General features: G+C 46.2%; 1 protein-coding gene across 1 annotated transcript; it reads right to left on the bottom strand.

Annotated features, from left to right (window-relative positions):
* Window positions 1–9,228: 9,228 nt before the first annotated feature.
* On the bottom strand, window positions 9,229–20,422 carry LOC123349954 (phospholipase A2 inhibitor gamma subunit B-like). The gene is made up of 6 exons (XM_044988275.1): window positions 20,341–20,422; window positions 17,220–17,377; window positions 16,390–16,506; window positions 11,244–11,396; window positions 10,630–10,770; window positions 9,229–9,840 (listed from the first exon to the last, which is right to left on the bottom strand). Exons 2-6 carry the CDS (start codon window positions 17,266–17,268, stop codon window positions 9,461–9,463), a joined length of 840 nt encoding a protein of 279 aa, XP_044844210.1. The 5' UTR covers window positions 17,269–17,377; window positions 20,341–20,422; the 3' UTR covers window positions 9,229–9,460.
* Window positions 20,423–25,669: the final 5,247 nt, after the last annotated feature.

The raw sequence follows: 25,669 nt of genomic DNA, 5'->3' as shown, positions 1-25,669 counted from the left end.
AATGAGGGCCTTGATGGACCCAACCCAGACCTGCCACCCGGCCTCAGGTAGGAGAATTGACAGTAACAGGCAGAAGTGAAGGAGAATGGGAAACGTGTGAGCAATATTTCGAGACATTCTTTTTCTGGGTAAGACTCATCACTCCACTTCCTATTCCCTGCATCAACTAGACTTGTAGGGCCAGACCCTCAGCTGATGTAAATTGGCATAGTTCCACTGAAGTCAATAGAGCAACACCAATATACAACAGCTGAGGATCTGGCTGATTATTCACAACTTCAGCAAATTCTGCGTCTTTCCCTCTGTCAGGGTTCCTGGCCTAACTGCCTCTCTGACTCCTTCCTGGTCTTTATGGGTGCACTTCCTCCAGGTCTCATGGATAGAGTCACCACATCTTTCAGGGTGGAATCACACAGTTCCCCCACTCTCAGACTGGCCTTGAGCTGCAGTCCACTGGTATTAATCTTGATTATCTCGTCAGATTCAATTTAGGCTTAGAACCTACAGTCCACTCCTGCTGGGAGCAATGACCACAAACAGCCTTTTAAAGCAAAGTATTGTTTATTTAGAATAAAAGCATTTCAGGGAAAAAGATCTTAAAATTACAAACAGACTCTATGCATGTCTAGCTTACCAGATGCCAATCTACCTTCCACCTGGAGATCCTGGTAAGTTTAAGCTGTTTACAGACATCCTAAGACCTCTGGGAACTGGGTGACAGTCTGTTCCCTCAACTCACAAACCAGTTCACTCTGTCTGATCCGGTCCATCAAGGCTTTCAGTCCGGACCACGGGATTGCCAGCCCTGTGGCACAGCAAGGCTAAGGCAGGCTCCCTGCCTGCACTAGCCCCGCGCCACTCCCAGAAGCAGCTGGCACCACATCCCTGTGGCACCTGGGGGTAGGGTGGGGGCAGAGGGTTCCATGCGCTGCCCTCGCCTGCAGGCACCGCCCCCCCACAGCTCCCATTGGCCAGGAACAGGGAACTGCGGCCAATGGGAGCTTCGGGGGTGGTACCCACAGGCGAGGGCAGCGTGTGGCGGAGCCACCTGCCACACCCCACCCTCAGGAGCCACTGGCGGACATGCTGGCCACTTCCAGGAGTGGTGCAGGGCTAGGGCAGGCAGGAAACCTGCCTTAGCTCCGCTGTGCACCGCTGCCACCCCGGAGCCACTCAAGGTAAGCAGCACCGGGCTGGAGCTTGCACCCCGACCCCCTCCTGCATCCTCACCTCTCCTACACCCCAACCCTCTGCCCAGCCCTACATTCATGGACCTGCATACAATTTCCCCACCCAGATGTGGCCCTTGGGCCAAGAAGTTTGCCTACCCCTGGTCTAGTCAGAGAGAGAGAAATGGGTTTGCTGCAGAGACTAGTGCAAATTCAGACCTGATGTCCAGGAAAGTTGCACCTACTAACATCAGAGTTGAATCTGGTTCAGTGACTCTTTGCTCAAGCAAAAGAGTACATCCAATATTTTGTTTACAGCCGGATTCCATCCCCTCTCTTGTCATTTTGCAAGACTGTGGGTACATCTACATACCAAAAGCTCTTTAGCTTACCCATGTTAGCTGGATTCAAGCTAGCTCAGGTAAACTAGCCCATACACAGATTTGCTGTGTGGGGACCCATCCTTAGTCATTCTTCAGTTCAAATCATGAACATGGAACCCTTCTGCCAGGTGTTGTTGGCAGCAAAAAGGGCCAGGTCATCATGAATCATCCCCTATTGCCCACTCCCAGATTCTGGCAAACAGAGGCTAGGTATGCAAATCTTGTTTAAATAAACCTGTTGGTTTTGTGATGTAGAGGAGCAAGGCAGGTGGGTTATTAGCCACAATGAAAAGCAACTGATAGTGAGTTTTGTCTGGTTTTGACTAGGAGTCAGGACATCTGGGGCCAGATTATTGGTTATTCCGTCCCTGCATTTGGGAGTGGGGGAAAGCCACCTTTATGCTCCTCATATTCTGAAGCTATGGAGAGCCGGGCCGGCCTCAGGGCAGCTCTAACTTACACTCTGTTTCCTATGTCCTCCTATGAGCATCAGAGAATAGTCACAGCACACTGTACTCCACCGAAGCCCCTGTTCCATCCTATATGGGCCCTGGGAAACAGAGAATAGCCATAGCAGTGTGCTCTGACCCTGCTCCCAATCTACCTCCTGGGGGCCTTGGGAGCACAGAATAGTAACAGCACAGTGTGCTCCACCCCGACCTATGAGATCTGGGGAGCAGAGAATAGCCATAGTACAGTGTGTTCTGGCCACACACCCCAAACCATATACACCTGGGGCTGGGAGCAGGGTCAAGGCAGATCCCTTATGCCAGCTGTATACCAGCCAGTGGGCTGTTTGTGCCGAATTTAAGATCAGAGCAGGGTAAAAGGGCCTTAGCGTAAACAAGAATCCATTCCTGACTCTGCCACTGATTCATTGTGTGACTCAGACAACTCAGTTCCTCCATGTCTCCCATGGTAAAATGGAGGCACTATTACATAGGCGCCAACTTTTCCCGGCACTGGTGGGTCCTCGACCCCCCCTCAGCTGTTTTGTGGCGGGAAGCGCTGGGAGCTAGGGGGAGAAGCGGGGAAGGCACGCTCAGAGGAGGAGGTGGAGGCGGAGGTGAACTGGGGCAGGGCGGGGAGCTGCCGGTGGGTGCAGGGACCCACCAATTTTTCCCCTGGGTGCTCCAGCCCTGGAGCACCCATGGAGTCAGCGCCTATGCACTCACACTGGGGAGGTTGTGAGGCTTAACTCATTCGCGTCTGTAAAGCTCTCTGAAATCCTCGAACGGAAGACACCAGAGAAAGGGGAAGTGCTTTATTTTATTAAATGATTCATGACATCACTGGGGTCACAGGTCCTACTCATTGTAAAGATAGAATCACAACTCAGTCAGGATTAGATTGTGGAACTCACTGCCACGGGAAGCAATTAAGACCAAGAATTCAGCAAGATTCAAATACAATTGGACGTTTATGTGGATATCAACAACATCCAGTTATCATAATTAATTATAACAAAAACATTGGAAGGGGTATAAACCTCATGCTTCAGGGCTTAAGACAATCTCCAAGTGTTAGATACTGAATGAGACCTAATGCGGGGGACCAGAATACCACAAATCTGTTACTGTGGGGATCTTCTACCTTCCTTTGTAGCATGACTGGGTTTGACACAGGAGTAGCTGAATGAAATTCAAGGGGCTGTGTTATACAGGAGGCCAGACTACATGGTCTGTTAGTCCCTTTTAGCCTTAAACTGACATTTGCCATGGTCAGAGACAGGATACTGGGCTAAATGGACCTCGGGTCTGATCCAGTCTAGCAATTCCTCATTCCTAGAATATCTAGGATCACAAGATGGGACATGGTAGGTCACCAGTGCCAGCCCCCTGAACCTACCTACCGCATAGTAGCTTATAGAGTCCTAAAATGTTACCATTTCCCTGTAAGTGCAAGGGAGAACAAATCTGACCAACTGCAGTTTTTTATTGCTGGTGAACCAACGCAGCAAGCAACTTCTGCTCATCTACAAAGAAAGGTAATGATACATGCAAATATTAGGCTTGTGAGCATTTCTTTTTGCTAAGATTAAATATACAAATAACACAAGTTGGGTGGGGCTGCTCTGGCTCTTGACAAGTAGCCAAAATGGCCACACTATTCCTCTGAGATATCTCATATCTTCTTTGACTCTTTCCATTGCTGGAGCCTCAACACTCACTCAGTTGTTGTTCCATTAAGACAGTCTCATCTCAAGATGGGTGTGAGCTGCGCAGTTCTTTCAGACTCTAAGGGCAAGTCTACACTACAAAATTAAGTTGACCTGAGTTAGGTCGACATAGAGACACCGGAGTAAGTACTACGGTGGCTCATGTTCATACTATGCCCCTTCTGTCGGTGTTGTGCATCCTCACCAGGAGCACTTCCACTGACTTAAATGTGTGAGGCATTGTGGAGCACTGACAGCTGGAGCCATCCCACTTTGCCCTGGGGCTGACAGCCTGATTTATTAACTACAGAAATATAGAATTTAAGTGATTATAAGCAGCAGGCATAGAGATCAAAGTTGGTTGCTTAAGAAATAAATATAAAGTTGCCGTCTAAGTTCTACAAACTACGCAGGATTTATCTCAGGCAGTGTCTCCCTCTGACAGATGGTACAAGCAGGTTACAGGTCTTCAAAACACAGGCTTGGGACTCGTTTACAGCCTGGGGCCACCTTCCTCCAGTTCAAAGTCTTTGTCCTCCAGCCGTGTTTCCTGGTGTTGAGTTGTGGGGGGAGTGAAGCCAACTGATGATGTCATTTCCCCTCTTTTATAGTTTCTTCCAGATTGCTGGAAAGATCTATGCTGTGATATGGGGGTCAGTCAGTCCCCATTGGTCAAGCAGTCTCCATTGCATACATGCTTTCTCTGAGAATTCTCCATTGCATACAGTCCCTGGGATAATGGATTCTTTCCCAGATGGGTGTTGATGAGCCATTAACACTGCCTAGCTACTCCACTGTTGTACCTGAAAGGCTGGTTGTGGGTGTTCCCAACCTCAAAACATATGTCGGTAACATATATTGCAATTACAATCCAACAGAATGCTAATGTTCAACAGATCAAGACTTTTTAAATGATACCTTGCAAGGTATACTTTGTACAAAACCTGTCATAATCATATCACCATGGTGAATATGGGGATGCCATGGTGCTACTAATGAGGTACAGAATGTCACACTCTCCCTCAATCTGCCTTTCCTGTAGGAAACCCCAAACTATGTTCATCTCCACTTTCTGTCTGTTGCTGGCAGCAATTACACTGTGGCTGGGGTTTGTAGCTTGGGCTAGTAAAGTAGTAAACATTAGAGCTAGTCAAAATATTTCCAAAAGAAGAGCTCCCTCCCTGTCTCCACTCCCCAGAAAATGCTGAATCATCAAAATCAAAACTTTTGAGGTATCAGATTAGATTCACTAAAATATTTGACAGCAAAATTATCACAATATTTCAGCAAGGTCAAAACATTTCATTTTGACTTTTTCATTTGGACTTTTATATTATATCATCATTTAGAATGAAATATAAAAGCCAGAGAAAAAAAGTGGAAATAGAAAATTTTTGGTTCTATCAACCTTTTGCTGTTGAAAAAAGGAGTGGAGAAATGGGTCAGAAATGGGTGGATGGGAGGGAATGTTTCCCCACAGACAATTTTTTTGTTTAGAAAACATTCCATTTCAAAGGTTTTCTGAACCAAAAACTTTCATCCTCCCCCCACCCCAAAATACACATACACACACACACACGCCCTAATTTTCTCTGTCGATGTCAATGGGACAACTCATGGCAGCAAAATTAAGCACATCAGTGAAATATGTGCAGGATTAGGGTCATGATTAAGGCTATTAGTCATGGAATCCATGACTTCCAACAACCTCCGTGACTTCAGCCTGTGGTGGTCGGGAACTGCAGGGTCCCCCACACCACCCACAGGGGCAAAGAGCTGTGGGGTACCCCCGCTGCATCTGGTGGCCCCCAGAGCTCCCAGCCTCTGGAGGAACCCCCAGAGCTCTCCCGGACGCCAGGAGAAACCCCACAGCTCCCGGCCACCAGGGGCGGCGGCAGCAGAACCCCCGAGCTCCCGGTGGCTGGGAGCGGTGGTGGCAGAACCCCTGAGCTTCTGGCCCCCAGAGCTGCGGGTGGCAGGGTACCCCACAGCTCCAGCTGCCATGGGCAGTGGGGGAATCCCTGAGCTCCAAGCTGCCATGGCCCCTGGAGCTGTGGGCAGCAGAGGTACCCCGCAGCCCCCAGCTGCTGCAGGCAGCTCCTAGCCCCTGCACAGCTGCCCCGCTTCAGGCAGTGTGGGGACACACAGATCCCCATTTTGTCATGGATATTTTTAGTAAAATTCACAGACAGGTCACGGCTTCTGTGAATTATTATTTTTTGCTTGTGACCTGCCCGTGACTTTTACTAAAAATATTCATGACAAAATCTTAGCTTAGTCATGATCTCCAGAGATGGTTGAAAAACAGAATAATTTTGGGGGAACATTTTCAAAATAATTTTTAAAAGGGAGATTTTGTTTGTTTCTTTGATTTTTTTTTTTTGGTAAAAAATTTTAATCAGAGCTTTTCTGCTTTCAAAAAATGTTCAAAATGGACATGTTTTGGTGTTCTCGCACGCTTCCTTTTTTCCATTTTACTGCTGAAAAAAGAAGAAAGGAGGAAACATCCCCTGGAATTTGGGGGCTTCATCCCCAAAACATGGAAAGTTTTAAAAAAAATACAAAATTTTCAGTTTATTTTTTAAAAGGCCAACTTTCAACATAAAGAGTGTCGAAAAAAATTCAACCAGCTCTAATCATGGTGTTTGTTACACAGGAGCTGATTGTTCCTGCCATAGGCACTGACTTTTATTTTTCCTGGGGGGGCTCCACCCCTGCTCCATCCCAAAGCCCCATCACCACTCTGCCCCTTCCCCTGAGGCCCTACCCTCACTCCACCTCTTCCTGCCCTGCTCTGCCTCCTTCTCTCCATCCTCCCCCAAGCACCTCCCTCAGCCACCAAACAGCTGATCGGCAGCAGCACAGAACAGTTGTAGCTTGATGCCCAGAGCACTCATGGTGTTGGTGCCTATGGTTCCTGGCATGGGAACATTTCCCAGGGCAGAAATCCTCCTTCCCCCTTATTCTATTTGCTTCCCCTCCTTGTCTGTCTAATTATGCTCCCTCCACTTGCTTCTTTTGCTTAGAGGAGACTAAGTGGGAAAATCAAGGGCTTTTTCTTACCACAGAGAAAAGCTCCATGTGCCTAACACATGAGCTAATAGACTGCCACCTTAGGTCCCCCTTCAGGAAGTTATTTAAGTATGATGCCTAAGTATAAACATGAGTAACTCCAATGCAAGTGCTTGGGTGGGGCTTGGAAGGCCAGGGTTCTGTTCCCAGCTCTGCCACAAAAAGTCATCTCTTCCAGATTTTGAAAAATAATTTCCAGATTAGACTGTAAATTTACAGCTCCCTACTCTAGGGTGCACCACCAGTAGAAGTGGCAGGATTTGGCTTTGATGAATAGAGGATCTTTCATTAAGGCTGCTGGACATAGGCACTCCATGAGGGTATATCTACACTATGAAATTAAGTTGATTTTCTAGAAGTCGATTTTTAGAAATCGATTTTATACAGTCGATTGTGTATGTCCCCACTAAGCGCATTAAGTCGGCGGAGTACGTCCTCACTACCATGGCTAGCATTAACTTATGGAGCGGTGCACTGTTGGTAGCTATCCCACAGTTCCCGCAGTCTCCGACACCCATTGGAATTCTGGGTTAAGCTCCCAATGCCTGATGGGGCAAAAACTTTGTTGCGAGTGGTTTTGAGTACATGTCGTCAGTCGCCCCTCCTTCCGTGAAAGCAACGACATACAATCGTTTCATGCCTTTTTTCCTGGGTTATCCATGCAGACTCCATACCACAGAAAGCATGGAGCCCACTCAGCTCACCATCATGCACTTTAAAAGCTTGCTGGCGCTGTTTGCTGACTAGGTCAGACCTCAGCACAACCAACATTCCCATTGTTATTGCTGCTTGCTGTGCTCTATAATATCTGTGAGAGTAAGGGAGAGACGTTTATGGCGGGGTGGGAGGTTGAGGCAAATTGCCTGGCATCCGATTTTGAGCAGCCAGACACCAGGGCGATTAGAAGAGCACAGGAAGGCGCGCTGCACATCAGAGAGGCTTTGAAAACTAGTTTCATGACTGGCCAGGCTTCGGTGTGACAGTTGTATGTTGATGCAAACCCGCCCCCTTTGTTGATTTTAATTCCCTGTAAGCCAACCATCCTCCCCCCTTCGAAATAAGGTAACTATTGTTTTGAAACCATGCATTTTTTCTTTATTAATTAAAAAAAATGAGATAACGGACAAGGTAGCCCCGGTGGGGTGGGGGAGGAGGGAAGGACAAGGCCACATTTGTTATTGTAGCCACACTAAAAATCAAACTGTTTGAATGACAGCCTTCTGTTGCTTGGGGCATCCTCTAGAGTGGAGTGGCTGGGTGCCCAGAGCCTCCCCCCTTCGCGTTCTTGGGCGTCTGGGTGAGGAGGCTATGGAACATGGGGAGGAGGGTAGGCGGTTATACAGTGGATGCAGCGGGGGTCTGTGCTCTTGTTGGCTTTCCTGCAGCTCCAACAGACGCTTCATCATGTCCGTTTGCTCCTACATTAGCCTCAGCATCATGTCCTGCCTCTGCTCTTCACGCTCACTTAATTCTTTCCTGGCCTCTGCCACTGAATGCCTCCATGCATTAAGCTGTGCCCTATCAGTGCGGGAGGGCTGCATGAGCTCGGAAAACGTGTCACCGCGAGTGCGTTTTTTTTGCCTTCTACTCTGCGATAACCTCAGGGACGAAGATGATAAGGGGAGCAGAGAAACATTCTATGCTCTACGATTCTGGGAGGACTGCATGGTCACCTCTGCTGCTGAGTGCTGCTGAGTTCACCATGCTGACCAAACAGGAAATGAAATTCAAAAGATCCTGGGGCTTTTTCTGCGTACCTGGCTAGTGCATCAGAGTTCAAAGTGCTGTTCAGAGCGGTCACAATGGAGCACTCTGGGATAGCTCCCAGAGGCCAGTACCATCAATTTGCATCTGCACTACCCCAATTTCGACCCAGCAAGGTTGATTTTAGTGCTACTCCCCTTGCCGGGGTGGAGTACAGAAGTCGATTTTAAGAGCCCTTTAAGTCGACAGAACGGGGTTGGTTGTGTGGATGCATCAGGACCGCCCAAAGGATTCAGGGGGCCTGGGGCAAAGCAATTTCGGGGGCCCCTTCCATAAAAAAAAAGTTGCAATACTATAGAATACTATATTCTCGGGGGGCCCCTGCAGGGCCCAGGGTCTGGGGCAAATTGCCCCACTTGCCCCCTGTTATATCCTTGGGGGGAGCCGGTTTAGGAAGAAATCACTTGAGGCCAGAGAGCTGACAGCTAACAAAACCACCATTTTATTTACAGAGACAGAGAGCTCACTCAGCCGGCTGAAGCTGGCTGAGCTAACCCATAATAATCTAACTCAGTTGCCATAGCAACAAAAACCATGACAACCAAATACACAACACCCCCCCCCCCCTGCCCGGGCGGCCCTGGGGTGCATTCATTTTAAAATCGACCTAACATGGCTAAATTAGACCTAACTCTGTAGCGTAGACCAGGCCTGAGTGTACTGTCTAATTTCATCACTAGGGGTCTCCATAAATCTAGATCACCTTTTTGACAAATTTTTCCTGTCAAAATAATTCAGCCAGTTCCAGAGTTTTCTGATCTCCAGTTTATTTTATTCACTGCAACAAACTAAAGGGGAAGCAAATCCGTCCAGAAAGGGAGAGCCTCTGGAATGGAAAGGCAGCAGCTGAGAAGGGCAAATGGAAGCTGAACAGGTGTTATTCAGTGCAGTGTCGCCAGTGCATGGTGTGGGGCTCAGGAGAGGAGCTTCACCAGGAATAACCCTGTGAGGACTGGGAGGAGGAGAAGCCCAGATGGTCCTGGAGTCGTGCCAGCTGCAAAAGGGACTGGTCCCTTAGCTGTGCCACTTGTACTGGGGGCTGGTCCCTTAATCAGGCTGGTTACACTAGGGGCTGATCCTTTAGCTGTGCCACTTGTAACCGGGGCTTGTCCCTTAGCTGTGCCACTTGCACCTGGGGCTGGTCCCTTAGTCAGTTCAGACTTGCCAGGGGCTGGCCTGCATGTGGCCGTGCTTAGGTCTATGTAGTCTCCGAAGATCCCTGAATCTCCTTTTAAATGGGTGCAGACGGATTCAGTGGCGCAACCCTTCATGGTGATCTGTACAGGAAATAAAACTGCCCCAGGAAAAAGAAGCAGCTGGTCAGTGTCAGTCTCCCTCCTCTGCTCTGATGCAGGCTCACTGTGTGCCCTTGGACAAATCACTGGGACCCCAGATCTAAAACCCACTGACGACACCCATTCACTTCAGTAGGCTTTGTATTAGTCCCACTCTTCATTGAGTAACGAAACAATTCACAGCTGGTGGCAGGGAGTGGGATCTCTAAGAAGAGAGTCCTTGTGTTAATGAAGGGACTGGGCTAGGACTCAGAATATCTGGATTCAATTCTTGGCTCTGCCACAGACTCCCTCATTGGCCTTGGGCACATCACCTAGGTGCAGATTTTAGGAGTGTAACATAGGCGGCAGTTTAATTTTAATGGGATCTGGGTCTCTAGTGCCCCGAACTCCTTTGAAGATCCCAGCCACAATCTCTCCAGGCCTCAGTTTCCTCATCTGTACAATGGAGATAATAATTGTTCTTTTACTATTTAGATGGTAAAATCTATGCAGCGGTGAATGGCTGTGTCTGTGCAGTGCCTGGCACAATGGGGGACCCTTCCAATCTCAGTCAGGGTCTGTGCAGCGCCTAGCATAACAGGGCCCCAATAGCAAGAGATCTAGTCCAAGGGAAAACAGACACAGAGGCTTGCCTGAGGTGAGACAATAGGCTGGTTGCTGTCTGATATTAGAACTCAGGTGTCTGGAGTCCAAGCCCAATCCCTTATCTACCAGACCATAGGTGTCATCTGAGAGGAAATAATAAGAAAGCAAATAGCATACCAGAATAAATAAATTCAAGTTACCCATTGTTATGCTTCCGGTTACTGCGATGCATTGGGTCTCAGATCCAGTGCAAGCTAAGGTCTCTTTGCTGCATGGAAAGTTAAACACAGAAGAGCAGGTGGGGCAATGCCGACCATTTGGGATTGTACTTTCTGGGGGCACTGTGAAGAAGCCAAGCAAATGCAGTCAATTTAGGGGATATTCCAGAATAGGCTTCAGGACAGAGAGAGCAGGTTAGGGTTGAACAGCTCAGCCCCACATCCCACATACAGGAGCTCAGGAGACACTGGAGGTAGTAAGGTTAGTGGCATCAGTTTGCAGCACAGACCAGTTGAACCATGCCCCATGTGGAATCAGCTGCAGTTTGTGGCAGTCTAGAGCCACATTCACTTAATTCCACCTCTTCCCCCAGGGACCCAGTGCTATTCACTGCCGGCAGTGGGACTGTTCTTAGGGCTCAGTATAATTCACTGCAGCACCCCCTGAGGGGCAGAAGACTGTTCTCAAGGGCTCATTGCTGAGACTGTTCTAGAAAAGAGGGGTGTAGCTGGGCAGAAGGGGAGGAGGGGGAATGAAGAGGAAGAATTGGTGTGGGAGTGGTAGTAGGTGGGAAGATAGAGAGAGGGATACGTACTTGTAACGGAGGCTGTACTGCAGGCATCCCCCACACAACAGGTGGTGCTCTTCCTTATTGCCATTCCCTCCCCAAACCTGGTAACAACAGGGCTGGCTCTGCACTCACTGGATGCCATGCAGGACTTGATTACTTTCTGTATAGCCAATCCCACTGTACAGAAGGAGAAGACCAATGTTTACTCACCAACTCTGCCACCCTGGTCACCCTAGCCACCCTATCCCCATGCTCCTCAAAAAGACGTCTGTGTCTTTATCTTTAGTCTATCCAGGCGGAAACTGAAGCATGGAGACTTGCCTGAGGTCACAGAGTCAATAATAGAACCCTGGAGGCCTGAGTCCTAGCCCACACCCTGCTCCACCCCAGGGCTGGCCTTTGGGAAAATGGCGCCCTGGATGAACTTGTATTTTGGCACCTCTGGCCCCCGTGGGCACGGTGCCCCTCCATTTCCCCTGGCCACCATGGGCTCCCCACCCCCCATCACCTCTGGCCCCCAAGGCTTCCCCCTCCACCAGGGCCCTGCTGCCTTTCCCTCCCCCAGTGCTTAATTGATATTGAAAGAGGAGCTCAGCCCCAGCAAACCTCGGCACAAATTAAGCACTAGCTGGGTGGCTGGAGAGTGACAGCTGCTAGCTGGGTGCCTAGCTATGAAGGCCGCCACCAGCAGCAGAGAAGTAAGGGTGCCATTGTATATGGTGTATTGCCACCCTTACTTTGTGCCGCACTGTACCCCCTTCGCCCCAATCCCTGCACCCCCTGCTGTTCCTCTAAACCCTGCACTGTACCCCCATTGCCCCAACCCCTGCACCCCCGCCTGTGCCTCTAAACCCTGCATCCCCCTCCTGTGCTCCTAAACCCTGCACTGTGCCCCTAAACCCTGCACTATGCCCCCTTTGCCCCGAACCCATGCACCCTCCTCCTGCGCGCCTAGCTCTTGCACTCTCCTTCTGTGCCCACATGGGGAAACTGCCCTGGATGCAGGGAGCAGCTGACACTGCTGCTTGCTCCCCCCTCCAACACTGCTCATCCATGCACCCCTAGCGAGTCATGGGTGGAAGCGACAAGCAATGTCAGGGCTCCCTAGACCCAGGTCACTTTCCCCCGCTCCCGGCCTGCATAAGGGGAGGGTAGGAGAGCCACAGCTCCTGATGCTTGCCTCACAGCACAGCCCAGGTGGGGAAAGTGACCTGGATGCACGGAACGCCTAGCGTTGCTCCACGTTGCCCCACATAGGCATCGACTGTGTGGGTGCTCTGGGGCTTGAGCACCCACCAGGAAAAAATGGTAAGTGCTGAACACCCACTGGCAGCCCCCTATTAGCTCGTGCCTCCTCCCCAGCTACCCCATGGATCAGTATCTCTCTCTCCTTCCCCATGCCTCCTTCCCGCCACAATCAGCTGTTTTGCGGCATGCAGGAGGCTGGGAGAGAACAGGAAGAGTATATGTGCGTCACTCTTTGCACCCCCATTCCTCCACTGGGAGAAAGCAGGGAGAAATCTCGGCACGTCCCTCCATGTGTCATAAGAACGGCCATACTGGGTCAGACTAAAGGTCCATCTAGCCCAGTAGCATGTCTTTCAACAGTGGCCAATGCCAGGTGCCCCAGAGGGAATGAACAGAACAGGTGATGATCAAGTGATCCATCCCTAGTTGCCCATTCCCAGCTTCTGGCAAACAGAGGCTAGAGACACCATCCCTGCCCATCCTGGCTAATAGCCATTGATGGACCTATCCTCCATTATTTTATCTAGTTCTTCTTTGAACCCTGTTATAGTCTTGGCCATCACAACATCCTTTGGCAAGGAGTTCCACAGGTTGACTGTGCGTTGTGTGAAAAAATACTTCCTTTTGTTTGTTTTAAACCTGCCTATTAATTTCATTTGGTGGTCCCTAGTTCTTGTGTTAAGAGGAGTAAATAACACTTCCTTATTTACTTTCTCTGTACCACTCATGATTTTATAGACCTCTATCATCTTCCCCCTTAGTCGTCTCTTTCCCAATCTGAAAAGTCCCAGTCTTACTAATCTCTCCTCATACGGCAGCCATTCCATACCCCTAACCATTTTTGTTCCCCTTTTCTGAATCCAATATCCAATATATCTTTTTTGAGATGGGCGACCATATCTGCATGCCGTATTCAAAATGTGGGCGTACCATGGATTTATATACAGGCAATATGATACTTTCTGTCTTATTCTCTATCTCTTTCTTAATGGTTCCCAACATTCTGTTCGCTTTTTTGACTGCCCTGCACATTGAGTGGATGTTTTCAGAGAACTATCCACAATGACTCCAAGATCTCTTTCTTGAGAGGTAATAGCTAATTTAGACCCCATCTTTTTATATTTATAGTTAGGATTATGTTTTCTAATGTGCATTACTTCGCGTTTATCAATATTACATTTCATCTGCCATTTTGTTGCCCAGTCACCCAGTCTTGAGAGATCCTTTTGTAGCTCTTTGCAGTCTGCCTGGGACTTAACTACCTTGAGTAGTTTTGTATCATCTGCAAATGTTGCCACCTCACTGTTTACCCCCTTTTCCAGATCATTTATGAGTATCTTAAATAGGACTGTGCCCAATACAGACCCCTGGGGGACAACACTATTTATCTCTCTCCATTCTGAAAAATGACTATTTATATCTACCCTTTGTTTCCTATCTTTTAACCAGTTACCAATCCAGGAGAGAACCTTCCCTCTTATCCCATGACAGCTTACTTTGCTTAAGAGCCTTTGGTGAGGGACCTTGTGAAATGCTTTCTGAATATCTAAATACACTATATTCACTGGACCCCACCCCCCTTGTCCACATACTTGTTGACCTCCTCAAAGAATTCTAGTAGATTGGTGAGGCATGATTTCCCTTTACAAAAACCATGTGGACTATTGCCCAACAAATTATGTTCATCTATGTGTCTGACACCAGTTTGCTCAGTACTGAAGTCAGGTTTACCATCCTGTAATTGCCAGGGTCTCCTCTGCAGCCCTTTTTAAAAATTGGCATTGTGACGTTACACTCTATATGATTTTATGAAAACATGCTAATGAGTTTGAATGTAATGGAATTGGAATATGCTTCCTACAAAAGGTCTCTTGTAAGGTATTACAAATCTTATAATCTACTGAGTGTGATCATCCCATTTGTATAAATGTATCACTCTTGTATCTGAAACTAGAAATATGAAATATAATTCTGAGGGCCTATTGTAATTATGCAAAGTGTGGGCCCTTAACAGTGGTTTGAAATTTTGATGGCTCCCATTAACCAGGACAATTGACTGTAGATGGCTCTGTTTACTTAGTCTTCCTGTATTCCTGTGTGCTGGCAAGTGGGTAATGAAGTCTTGCAGTAACATGTGATCATGTCATCTGAACTGGAATCCATCTTTTACCTGGTGCTTTTCCATTTAGAAGGAGGGGTGGGAACCCAGAGAGGAACAAAGGATTCCTGCCTTGTGCAAAATATATATAAGGGGATGGAACAGAACAAAGGGGGCTGCAGTCATGAGAAAACTCCTAGCTACCACCTGAGTTGGAACAAGGATTGTACCGGGGAAAGGATTGTGCCCAGGCTAGGAAGGTGTCCAGTCTGTGATAGAAGCTTATTGAAACATGTCTGAGGGTGAGATTTTATCTGTATTCAAGTATCAGAGAGGTAGCCGTGTTAGTCTGGTTCTGTAAAAGCAGCAAAGAATCCTGTGGCACCTTATAGACTAACAGACGTTTTGCTGCATGAGCTTTCGTGGGTGAATACTGAATACAAACGTGAATACGTTGCTGCAAAACGTCTGTTAGTCTATAAGGTGCCACAGGATTCTTTGCTGCTTTTATCTGTATTCAGTTTTCTTACTGTACTAGGCTTAGACTTGCGTGATTTATTTTATTTTGCTTGGTAATTCACTTTTTTCTGTCTGTTATTACTTGGAACCACTTAAATCCTACTTTTTGTATTTAATAAAATCACTTTTTACTTATTAATTAACCCAGAGTATGTATTAATACCGGTGGGGGAGGGAACAGCTGTGCATACCTCTCTATCAGTGTTATAGAGGGCGAACAATTTATGAGTTTGCCCTGTATAAGCTTTATGCAGGGTAAAATGGATTTATTTGGGGTTTGGACCCCATTGGGAGCTGTGTATCTGAATGCTGGAGACAGGAGCACTTCTTAAGCTGTTTCAGTTAAGCCTGCAGCTTGTGGGGGATGTGGTCCAGACTTGGGTCTGTGTTTGTAGCAGGCTAGTGTGTCTGGCTCAAACCAGGCAGGGCACTGAAGTCCCAAGCTGGCAGGGAAAACAGGCTTAGAGGTAGTCTCAGCACATCAGTTGGCAGTCCCAAGGGGGTTTCTGTGATCCAACCCATCACAGGCATCAGATTAGCTATCCTCCAGTCATTTTGGTACAGAAGGTTACAGACGACAGTTAGTAGTCCTGCAATTTCACATCTGAGTTCTTTCAGAACTCTTGGGTAAACCCCATCTGGTCCTGGTGACTTATTACTGTTTAGTTCAGGGGTTCTGAAACTGGGGGTTTGGACCCCTCAAGGGGCCATGAGGTTATTACATGGAGGGTCGCGAGCTGTCAGCCACTACCCCAAACCTCGCTTTGCCTCCAGCATTTATAATGGTGTTAAATATATGAAAAGGTGTTTTTAACGTGGGGGGGGGTCACACTTAGGCTTGCTGTGTGAAAGGGGTCACCAGTACAAAAGTCTGAGAACCCCTGGTTTAGTTTATCAATTTGTTCCAAAACCTCCTCTTATGACACCTCAATCTGGGACAGTTCCTCAGATTTGCCACCTAAAAAGAATGGCTCAGATTTGGGAATCTCCCTCACATCCTTGAGGGTCACCTCTGTGAGTTTGTGGCCCTCTCCTACCAGTCAGCAATGCACATCTCTACGCTGATGCACAGCACCCCCCTGACCATATCACCCTTGACCGTTCCTCAGGTGATCCCCCCTAAAACTATCGCTGTTTCAACCCACTGGCCCCATTCCCCAAGTTCAGAATAAAACCCAGGAAACTTGACTCCCAGTCTATCTCCTGCTGCAACCCACTAGACCTCATTCTTCACCCAGAACTGGGAATAGAACCGAGTGTGCTCTGAGCACTGGACCATGCTGATGTGAGATCTGGCTCATCTACCTATTAGGGTTTCAAACACAGTGATGGCACAGGAATCTTCTCCAGAACTGCAGGTCTCCATGCTGCCCCTGCAGTCCCTGCCGAACTCAGAGCAAACCTCACACTGCAGACAGGCACCTAGAAAAGGAGAGAGACAATTATCATGTAGATTTGTCCCTTGCCCCCTCACCTTCCCCTGGGTTCTTAGAGAAACCATCTGGTGCAACCTGCCAGTGCGCGCTCGCGCTCTCTCTCTCTCTCTCTCTCTCTCACACACACACACACACACACACACACACACACACACACACACACACACACACACACACACACACTGGTGCAACCTGCCAGTGCGTGCTCGCTCTCTCGCTCTCTCTCTCTCTCTCTCTCTCACACACACACACACACACACACACACACACACACACACACACACACACCCTCTGACCCTGGCTGCATATTCCCCATTTTTAAAATTTCTTACAGGAAAATCAGCATTTCCCAACAGGAGATTTTCAAAAGTGGATTTTTCCCACAACATTTTTTGTGGGGGATAAAACACCAATTTTCCAGCCGTTTCTAAAAAGGAACCAATCAGAACATGTCTTGGAGGACCTCAAGTATCAATATTTCCTCTTATTTCTAGAATATTTCAACGTGTTGTCATGCCAACTCGGGACTTCACAAGGAATCTGTTCTTTTCCCTTCAACATGTCCAGTTGGCCCATTTTTCCCAATACTGGCTTTTTGGTGACATTTATAAACAAATTTATACAAAGGACCAAGTTGGACTCTTGCTACTTTATACAAACTAGAATGCAAGTCCCTGCAGAGAAACAGCCCTGACTCACCCAGACCTAGGAGAGCAAAGAGAATGCAGAGAAAGAAAGGAGCCTTCATGATGATAGGAAGAGCGTGAATTGGAGCTGGGGTCTCTGATGCAGCAAATTCTCTGTCCAGAGGATTTATACAAGCAGGGGCTGAAGGGAAGTCACAAGAGGAATTCCACCTGAAAAAAGGAAATAAATTGGATGGTGTGATGTAAGTGGCATTAATAGGGGTCTATGAAATTCACGTTCCATTTTGGTCAATTTCATGGTCATAGGATTTTTAAAATGGTAAATTTCATTATTTCATCTATTTAAATCTGAAATTTCATGGTATTGTAATTGTAGGGATCCTGACCAGAAAAGGAGTTGTGGGGAGGTCACAGGTTATTTTTTGGGGGGTTGTGGTACTGCTAACCTTATTTCTGCACTGCTGCTGGCATTGGGAGTGTCTTCAGAGCTGGGCAGCTGGAGAGCAGTGACTGCTGGCTGGGAGCCTAGTTCTGAAGGCAGAGCCATCACTAGCATCAGTGCAGAAGTAAGGGGGGCATGGTATGGTATTGCCACCCTTAATTTTGCAGTGCTGCTGGTGGGGTGCTGCCTTCAGAGCTGGGCAGCCCCCCTGCATCTCCCTTTTGGATCAGGACCCCAATTTGGGCAACGCTGGTCTCCCCCTGTGAAATCTGTATAATATAGGGTAAAAGCACACAAAAGACCAGATTTCACAGGGGGAGACCAAATGTCATGGTCCGTGACGTGTTTTTCATGGCCGTGAATTTGGTAGAGCCCTAGTCACTAAACATCAGGTTGAAGGTGCCCAGGAACTATTAGCATTTCCTGGGGCAGGAAACTGCACAGGTTAATGACGGGTTGTGTAAAGCACCCGAAGGTTTTTTTCATCTGCCACCTTTACCCTTGTTGCCTTTTAATTTCATAGGGTGCCTGTTTGAGAAGAGAGAGTGAATGCTCATTCTCAGCTCTTGCCCCCTTGCCCTGATCTCAGGGCCATGTACTGGGCCATGCACCGAGCATGTGTGATGGGGTAAATGTGTGCTGGGGCAATATTATCTATAATTATTACACTCACCATCTTCCTTCACCTCTGCATAGCCCTTTGCTGAAGCACAGGCCAGAGTTCTGTCTTTTGTGAAACCATTTACACAGAGTTCAACTTTAGGGCTATATGTAAAACCCTGATAAATAGGTGTTAATAGTTCCCAGTCAACTACAAAGAGTACCACACAGTTTCTTAGGTCAGGTCTACACTACAGACCTATATCAGTATAACTGTGTCGCTCAGGGGTGTGGGGTGACGTAGTTATACTGACCGAACCCCCTGTGTGGACAGCGCTTTGTCAATGGGAGAGTTTCTGCTGTCGACATGGCTACTGCCTATAGGCACCAACTCCGTGGGTGCTCTGGGGCTGGAGCACCCAGGGGAAAAAATAGTGGGTGCTCAGCAGCCACCCACTGAGTCCCCACCGATCAGCTCCTCCTTCCCCCCAGCATCTCCTGCCCATCGCTGATCAATTGTACGGTAGCAGGTGGGAGGTGCTGGGGCAGGGGCAAGAGGCAGAGCGAGGGCAGGGTGCTCTCGGGGAGGGGGCGGACTGGAGGCAGGAAGAGGTGGGGTGGGGCCTTGGGGGAGGAGTGGAGTGGGAGTGGGATTGGGGGTGGGACCTTGGGGTGGAGTGGTCGTGGAGCACACCTGGGGAAAGCTGAAAGTTGGCAACTGTGTGTACTGCCTCTCAGGGAGGTGGATTAATGGTGCAGTAGCATCTTCACTAAAGTGCTACCGTACAGTAGCGCTGTATATGAAGACAAGCACTCAGTAAAACAAAGATTTAATGCTCAAGAAAATATTGTAAATAGCATTTGGAACACTATCAATAACTTCAACAAAAACTGTTAGGCAGTAAATGCACTGGTGTTCCTTACAGAGACAAGATGGGTCTTTTACTGAACAGACCTGACATGCTTTCGAGCAACACAGAGCTCTTCCTCAGGTCAGAGGTCTCTAGTATCCTGGGACTAACACTGCTATACGTATCCTGCATACAATTTGTGTACCTAATACAGACTTCCTTCACACCTTGTTCCTCTCATATACATTCAAATATAAGGTTTCAATCTAACATTTCCTATACTTTAGTACATACATCAAAATACCTTCCCCTCTGATGATGATTTCTCAATCTGTAGTCATAATATGCAAGCGTGTGTCACCTGAACTCTTCAGAGTTGGAGGAGAGTGGCAGCATCTGAGTCTTTTAAAATGTCTGAGAACCCTGTCAGCAAACAAACTGTCTGGAGTAATCTGCACAGCTAGCAGCATTCCAGCATTTGGGTTAATAGCTGACTGGTCCTCTCAGTTGCAGGTGATACAGAAATCTATAGCCTGTACTCAAAGTGGTCTAGGCATTGGAAGCAGCATATAAAATATCCATTCCTTGGATTCTATAAGACTCTTACTCCACAGGGAAATATCTTTCCCCCATAAACCCAGCTATGACAGGCAAGAATGTATAAACCCCCACCTCACTAAGTGCTGCCCCATGCTCTTTAACTGAGACAGAATCTCCAACTAAAGCATTAGCTAATAGCTAAATGTCAATTCCACCGGCTGTACAATCCCTAGGGGCAACAAGTGTTCCCCTCAGAGTTCTCCCTCTACAGCAGGGGTTCTCATTCTTTTTCTCTCAATCCCCGCCCCCCAACATGCTATAAAAATTCCATGGCCCACCTGTGTCGCAATAACTGGTTTTCTGCATATAAAAGCCAGGGCCGGCATTAGGGGGTAGCAAGCAGGGCAATTGCCTGGAGCCTCATGCCACAAAAATCCCCACAAAGCTACATTGCTCAGATTTTGGCTTCAGCCTCGGATGTCAGGGCTCAGGGCCCAGGTTTCAACCCCATGCAGCAGGGCTTCAGCTTTCTATCCTGGGCCCTTGTAAGTTTAATGCTGGCCCTGCTTGGTGCCCCCCCCCCCGCCCGCCCACCCTCCAAAACCTGCTCTCAGGCCCCCACGGGGCCTTGGATCTCTGGTTGAGAACCACTGCTCTAAAGGTCTGTAAGACACACTGTGGTGGACCAACCATTTTAATAGAGGGCTTTCATAGTAAAGTAAAGCTGGAATAGCACTCACCTATAGCCAAAGTAATACCAGTATTGGGAACCAGTCCTCACAGCAGACACATCTCCTGGTCCTGAGTTGATAAGCCACAGAGTCTACCAGGCTGTCTTTTATTTATAAGTGTAGCCAGACGTGCCCCTGCTCCCCACTCGAGTGCAGTTTGCACAGTTTCCTGTTGTGCTGTTACAAAGCCACAAGCAGCGGAAGCTCCCCAATGATGTTAGATGCTTGCATGGGGTAGGGACAGGGAGGAGACCCTGACACTGAACCCCATGGGGACTCTGGACCCCATGGGGACCCTGACGCCAACATTGTGGGGCTGAGGAGCAGCCAGGACCCCAACCCAGGACCCTACCAAGATCCCAGACTCAGCCGGGACCCTGGACCCCAAGCTGCTGTGCAGGGTCAAGCAGCAGTCTAGAGCTCGCAGCCTTTAGCACACAGCTGAGCTGGGCCGCGCCCGCAGCTGTCTGCTAATTGGGCTGCATGCGGCCCGTGGGCTGCAGGTTGAGAACGATTGCTTTACTGTCATACCCATTTTTAGGATAATTGGATAATATATGTAGATTGCTGAACACTTAAAATCAGATTGTAACAAAGAGCCTGATGGAACCTTAACTATGGTAGGGCTGCTGCCATCCCAAAAGTAATAATATTTAATGAGTGGCAACTCTTGGTTTAAAGGGGAATTTTTTCATGAAAAATTTGAAGCCATTTGCATTCCGTTTCTTACTTTTAATTTTGTTTTCACAAAAAAATCCTGGAAATGTTTGGGTTTGCCATTTTTTGTTTTTCATTTCCCCTCCCCCTTTTCAACCCTCCATTTCACTGTGAAATGGGGGGAATTGGAAAGACAACAAACCAAGGAATAACAAGCAAACATAAAAGGCCCAAACAGACCATGACTTTTTTTTGTTTTCTGCTTTTGCCCAGAAAACTGATTCTAGTTGAAAGATCCATTGTCAAACAGCTGTCAATCTATGGAAGAACAGAATCCCAGAATAAAATAGTTCTGGGGCAATTGACCCTATCAGGATCATAAGGGAAAGCAAAGCTGACTAACCCCAGGGTTGTGTTCCCAGCTCCGGACAGGGAACTGAGACTAAGGTTCAGAGAAGGGGAGCTTGAGAGTAGTATAACCTTGATAGCATTCATCACCATGTATTTTTGACAGGTGTCCAGGCCCCCTTTAATGCTTATGTCCTGCCCTCCGTTCCCGTTTCCATTGATATCGAGGTTTGGCGGTGTCTGCCATTTTGATTTTTTTTTAAATTATTTTTCATATTTGAATAGGGGGAATGTTGCATGCTTGTGCTTTGATACATTTGGTTGATTGTTTAGAGCAGTGGTTCCCAAACTTGTTCCGCTGCTTGTGCAGGGAAAATCCCTGGCGGGCCGGGCCAGTTTGTTTACCTGCCGCATCTGCAGGTTTTGCCGATTGCAGCTCCCAGTGGCCATGGTTCACTGCTCCAGGCCAATGGGAGCTGCTGGAAGGGGCAGCCAGTACGTCCCTTGGCCTGCGCTGCTTCCAACTGCTCCCATTGGTCTGGAGCAGCGAACCACGGGCACTGGGAGCTGGCAGGTAAACAAAGTGGCCCAGCCCACCAGGGGCTTTCCCTGCACAAGCGACAGAACAAGTTTGGGAACCACTGGTTTAGAGAAAAAGGTTGAAAGAATAGAGTGAGAGAGCTTAAAGATTAAAAAAAAAAAGATTTGGTAAGGTTTAGAGGAAAAAAGGAAAGAAAAGTTATTAAAGAAAAGAGATTTTTGGTTAGGTTTTGAAAGGAGAGATGATTTTAAAGGACTAGTTTGGCATGTTATTAAAGAATAAAAAGAAATTAAATAAATTTTAAACATTGATTAAATATAACATGAGGTTAAAAAAGAACATGGCAAAAAAAATGGAAACTGTATAAAGCAGAGACTGTGTAGTAAGCACATGGTAAAAATATAAAGGCAGGTTAAGAAAGAAACATTTAAAATATGAAATATAAGGATAGGTTAAGAAAAGAGTGTTTAAAAGAGTTAAATAAAAGAGAAACATATAAAGATAGGATAAGAGAGAACAGGGCAAGAAAGGGGAAAAGAAAACCCTTTTGCAAAGAGCAAAGAAGGACAGCACATGGCTGATTAATAGGATGACCAGATAGCAAGTGTGAAAAATCGGGACGGGGGTGGGAGGTAATAGGTGCCTATATAAGAAAAAGCCCCAAAAATCGGGACTGTCTCTATAAAATCAGGACATCTGGTCACCCTATTGATTCAGGGAGAGAGAAAGCTTACCCCTTGCGGCTGCTCCTGGGTAAAGAGAGTGCTTCCAAAACTCACAACTCCTCAGGCTAGTTATGACTACCTTTGGATCGGACCAATCAGATGCTGTTCTACAGATGTGTGATAGAATACATTTTCCTGAACCAATCCTATAGTCCCAAGACTTTTAAACAAGAGCCATTTCCTTCTCCTCCCACTCCTTTACTTGCCTTATTCTTATCTAACAAAACTGACCCCAAGCATCTTTCCCGCCATGTAGCACTTTTACATAGGTGCTTTAATAAGGGTTAAAACCATAAGCCCTTAGTAACAAACAATTTTTAAAAGTTTTCCTCTATGTTTTAGACTAACATTGGTCAATTTTTAGTGCGGACAATTTGAAGCTGCAGCAAAGCCCCTGTTAGCAAAAACAGCGTCTTTGACTCAGTGGATCAGAGATAAGAAGGCTGCTTCTTCTCCCATTTTTTAATGAAAGCAAATAAAAGTACTATTAAGTTTTGTAAAGGAATAAAGCTCTGCTTTCTAATCACTTGAAAAGACAAGTCTATATGAGGAAACAGCCCTTTATTTAGCACATTTGCATATGTTTTAATAAAAAATGAGCATGCAGAAACACCCCACGGTTAAACCCACAAACCCTTACTACTAAAGTTTTTAAAAGCTTTTCCCTCTGCTTTTAGTGAGGACAATTTGAAGCTGCAGGAAAAACAGCATCTGCGAGCGAGTGGATCAGAGAGAAGAAGATTGCTTCTTCCCCCACTTTTCAACAAATACAAGTGAAACTTAGATTAAGTTTTGTAAAGGAATAAACACTCGAAAAGACAAGCCTATATGAAGACACATCCCTTTATTGAATATTTTTACAGGCGTGTTTCAATAAAATAGAGCATGCAGAAACACCCCAGGTTTAAAACTACAGGTCCTTAGTAATAGCCAGTTTATATTCCCCTTATTCTGTAATCCAGTGGATCAAAGAGAAGTACAGAGATTTAAGTAAAGACTATAGTGCATGGATCACTGGCTAGCCTAATTAGTCATATCTGTTTTTAAAATATAGAGAAAGCCAAGGCTCCAGCCTGTGATGTATTATTTTAATAAAATCTATGGACCCAAAACAAACACAGGATCGTGTACCTGTGTCTCAGCACATGGGTTGCAAACATTTAAAAAACAAAGACATTCTGATAATGTAACAGAAAAATTCATACTTAAATCTAAAAGTCCTAAGAAACTGAAAGCTTAATATAACTTTTGTTAATTTTGTTAAAAAGTGTGGAGGAAAATAAACTTCTCTCTGATCCACTGAATTACAGAATAAGGGGAATATAAACTGGCTGTTACCGAGGACCTGTGGTTTCAAACCTGGGGTGTTTCTGCATGCTCTGTTTTATTGAAACACACCTGTAAAAATGTTAAATAAAGGGATGTGTCTTCATATAGGCTTGTCTTTTCAAGCGCTTATTCCTTTACAAAACTTAATATACCTTTCAGTAGTAAAAGCATTATCTAAAGTTGTATTTGTTAAAAAGCAGGGGAAGAAGCAGCCTTCTTATCTTATCTCTTATCTTCTTAACTCTGATCCACTGACTCACAGATGCTGTTTTTGCTAACAGGGGCTTTGCTGCAAAAGCACACTGCTTCAAATTGTCCTTACTAAAAAATGACCAATATTAGTCTAAAACATGGAGGGGAAAACTATTTTATCATTATAAATTACTTTTATAAAGAGGTTCTCTGTGTCTTTAACCCTGGGATGATTCTGTATGCTAGCTTTTTATTGAAACACGTGCAAAAGTGCTAAATGAAGGGATGTGTTTTCATACAGGTTTGTCTTTTAAAGTGTTTATTCCTGTACAAGACTTAATCTAACTTTCACCTCTATTTGTTAAAAAGTTGGGGAAGAAGCAATCTTCTTCTCTCTGATCCACTGGCTCACAGATGCTGTTTTCCTGCAGCTTCAATTTGTCCTCACTAAAAGCAGAGGGAAAAGCTTTTATAAATATTTTGTTAGTAAGTGTTTGTGGGTTTAACCCTGGAGTGTTTCTGCATGCCCATTTTTTAGTAAAACACATGCAAAAGTGCTAAATAAAGGGCAGTTTCTTCATATAGGCTTGTCTTTTCAAGTGATTAGAAAGCAGAGCTTTATTCCTTGACAAAACTTAATATATCTTTTACTTGCTTTCGTTAAAAAGCAGAAAAAGAAGCAGCCTTCTTATCTCTGATCCACTGACTCACAGATGCTATTTTTGCTAACAGTGGCTTTGCCGAAAAAGCATGCTGCTTCAATTTGTTCTTACTAAAAAATGACCAATGTTAGTCTAAAATATAGTGGAAAACTTTTTAAAAAAATTTGTTACTAAGGGCTTATGGTTTTAACCTTTATTAAAACACTTATGTAAAAGTACTACATGGTGGGAAAGATGCTTCAAGTCTGTTTTTTAGATAAGAATAAGGCAGTTAAAGGGGGGTGTAAAGAGGGGAGAGAGATGGCTCTTGTTTAAAAATCTTGGGACTATAGGATTGGTTCAGGAAAATGTATTCTATGACACAGCTATAGAACAGCATCTGATTGGTCTCACCCAAAGGCGGTGATAACAATCCTGAGGGGTTGTGAGTCTTGGAAGCACTCTCTTTACCCAGGAGCAGCCGCAAGGGGTAAGCTCTCTCTCTCTCTCTCTCTCTCTCTCTCTCTCTCTCTCTGACTCAACCACGTGCTGTCTATCTTTGCCCTTTGCAAAGGGGCTTTCTTTTCCCTTTTCTTGCCCTGGTCTCTCTTTTAACCTATCTTTATATGTTTCTCTTTTATTTAATGTTTTTAAATGCTCTTTTTTTAACCTACCCTTATATTTAATATTTTAAATGTTTCTTTCTTAACCTGCCTTTATGTTTTTACCATGTGCTTACTACACAGTCTCTGCTTTATACAATTCCCTTTTTTGCCATGTGTTCTTTTTTAACCTAACTTTATATTTAAAAACGTTTTAAATTTATTTAATTTTTCTTATTCTTTAATAACATGTTCTGTTCTTATGTTTAGAGGAAAAAAGGAAAGAAAGGTTATTAAAGAGAA

Source organism: Mauremys mutica, chromosome 15 (assembly GCF_020497125.1).
Source record: "Mauremys mutica isolate MM-2020 ecotype Southern chromosome 15, ASM2049712v1, whole genome shotgun sequence".
Classification (NCBI taxonomy): domain Eukaryota; kingdom Metazoa; phylum Chordata; order Testudines; family Geoemydidae; genus Mauremys; species Mauremys mutica.
Note: the sequence above shows the minus strand (reverse complement) of the source record. Positions and strands in the feature narration are given on the sequence as shown.

Excerpts from the sequence above, each read along its gene's own strand:
- LOC123349954 (XM_044988275.1), bottom strand. The coding sequence starts at position 17,268 with ATGAAGGCTCCTTTCTTTCTCTGCATTCTCTTTGCTCTCCTAGGTCTG. Across the intron at positions 11,397-16,389 it reads TGTGTTTGAAACCCTAATAG|TGGGATTGGCTATACAGAAA; the intron begins GTAGATGAGCCA and ends CCTTCTGTACAG. Across the intron at positions 9,841-10,629 it reads AACCGGAAGCATAACAATGG|TTTTATTTCCTGTACAGATC; the intron begins GTAACTTGAATT and ends TTCCTGGGGCAG.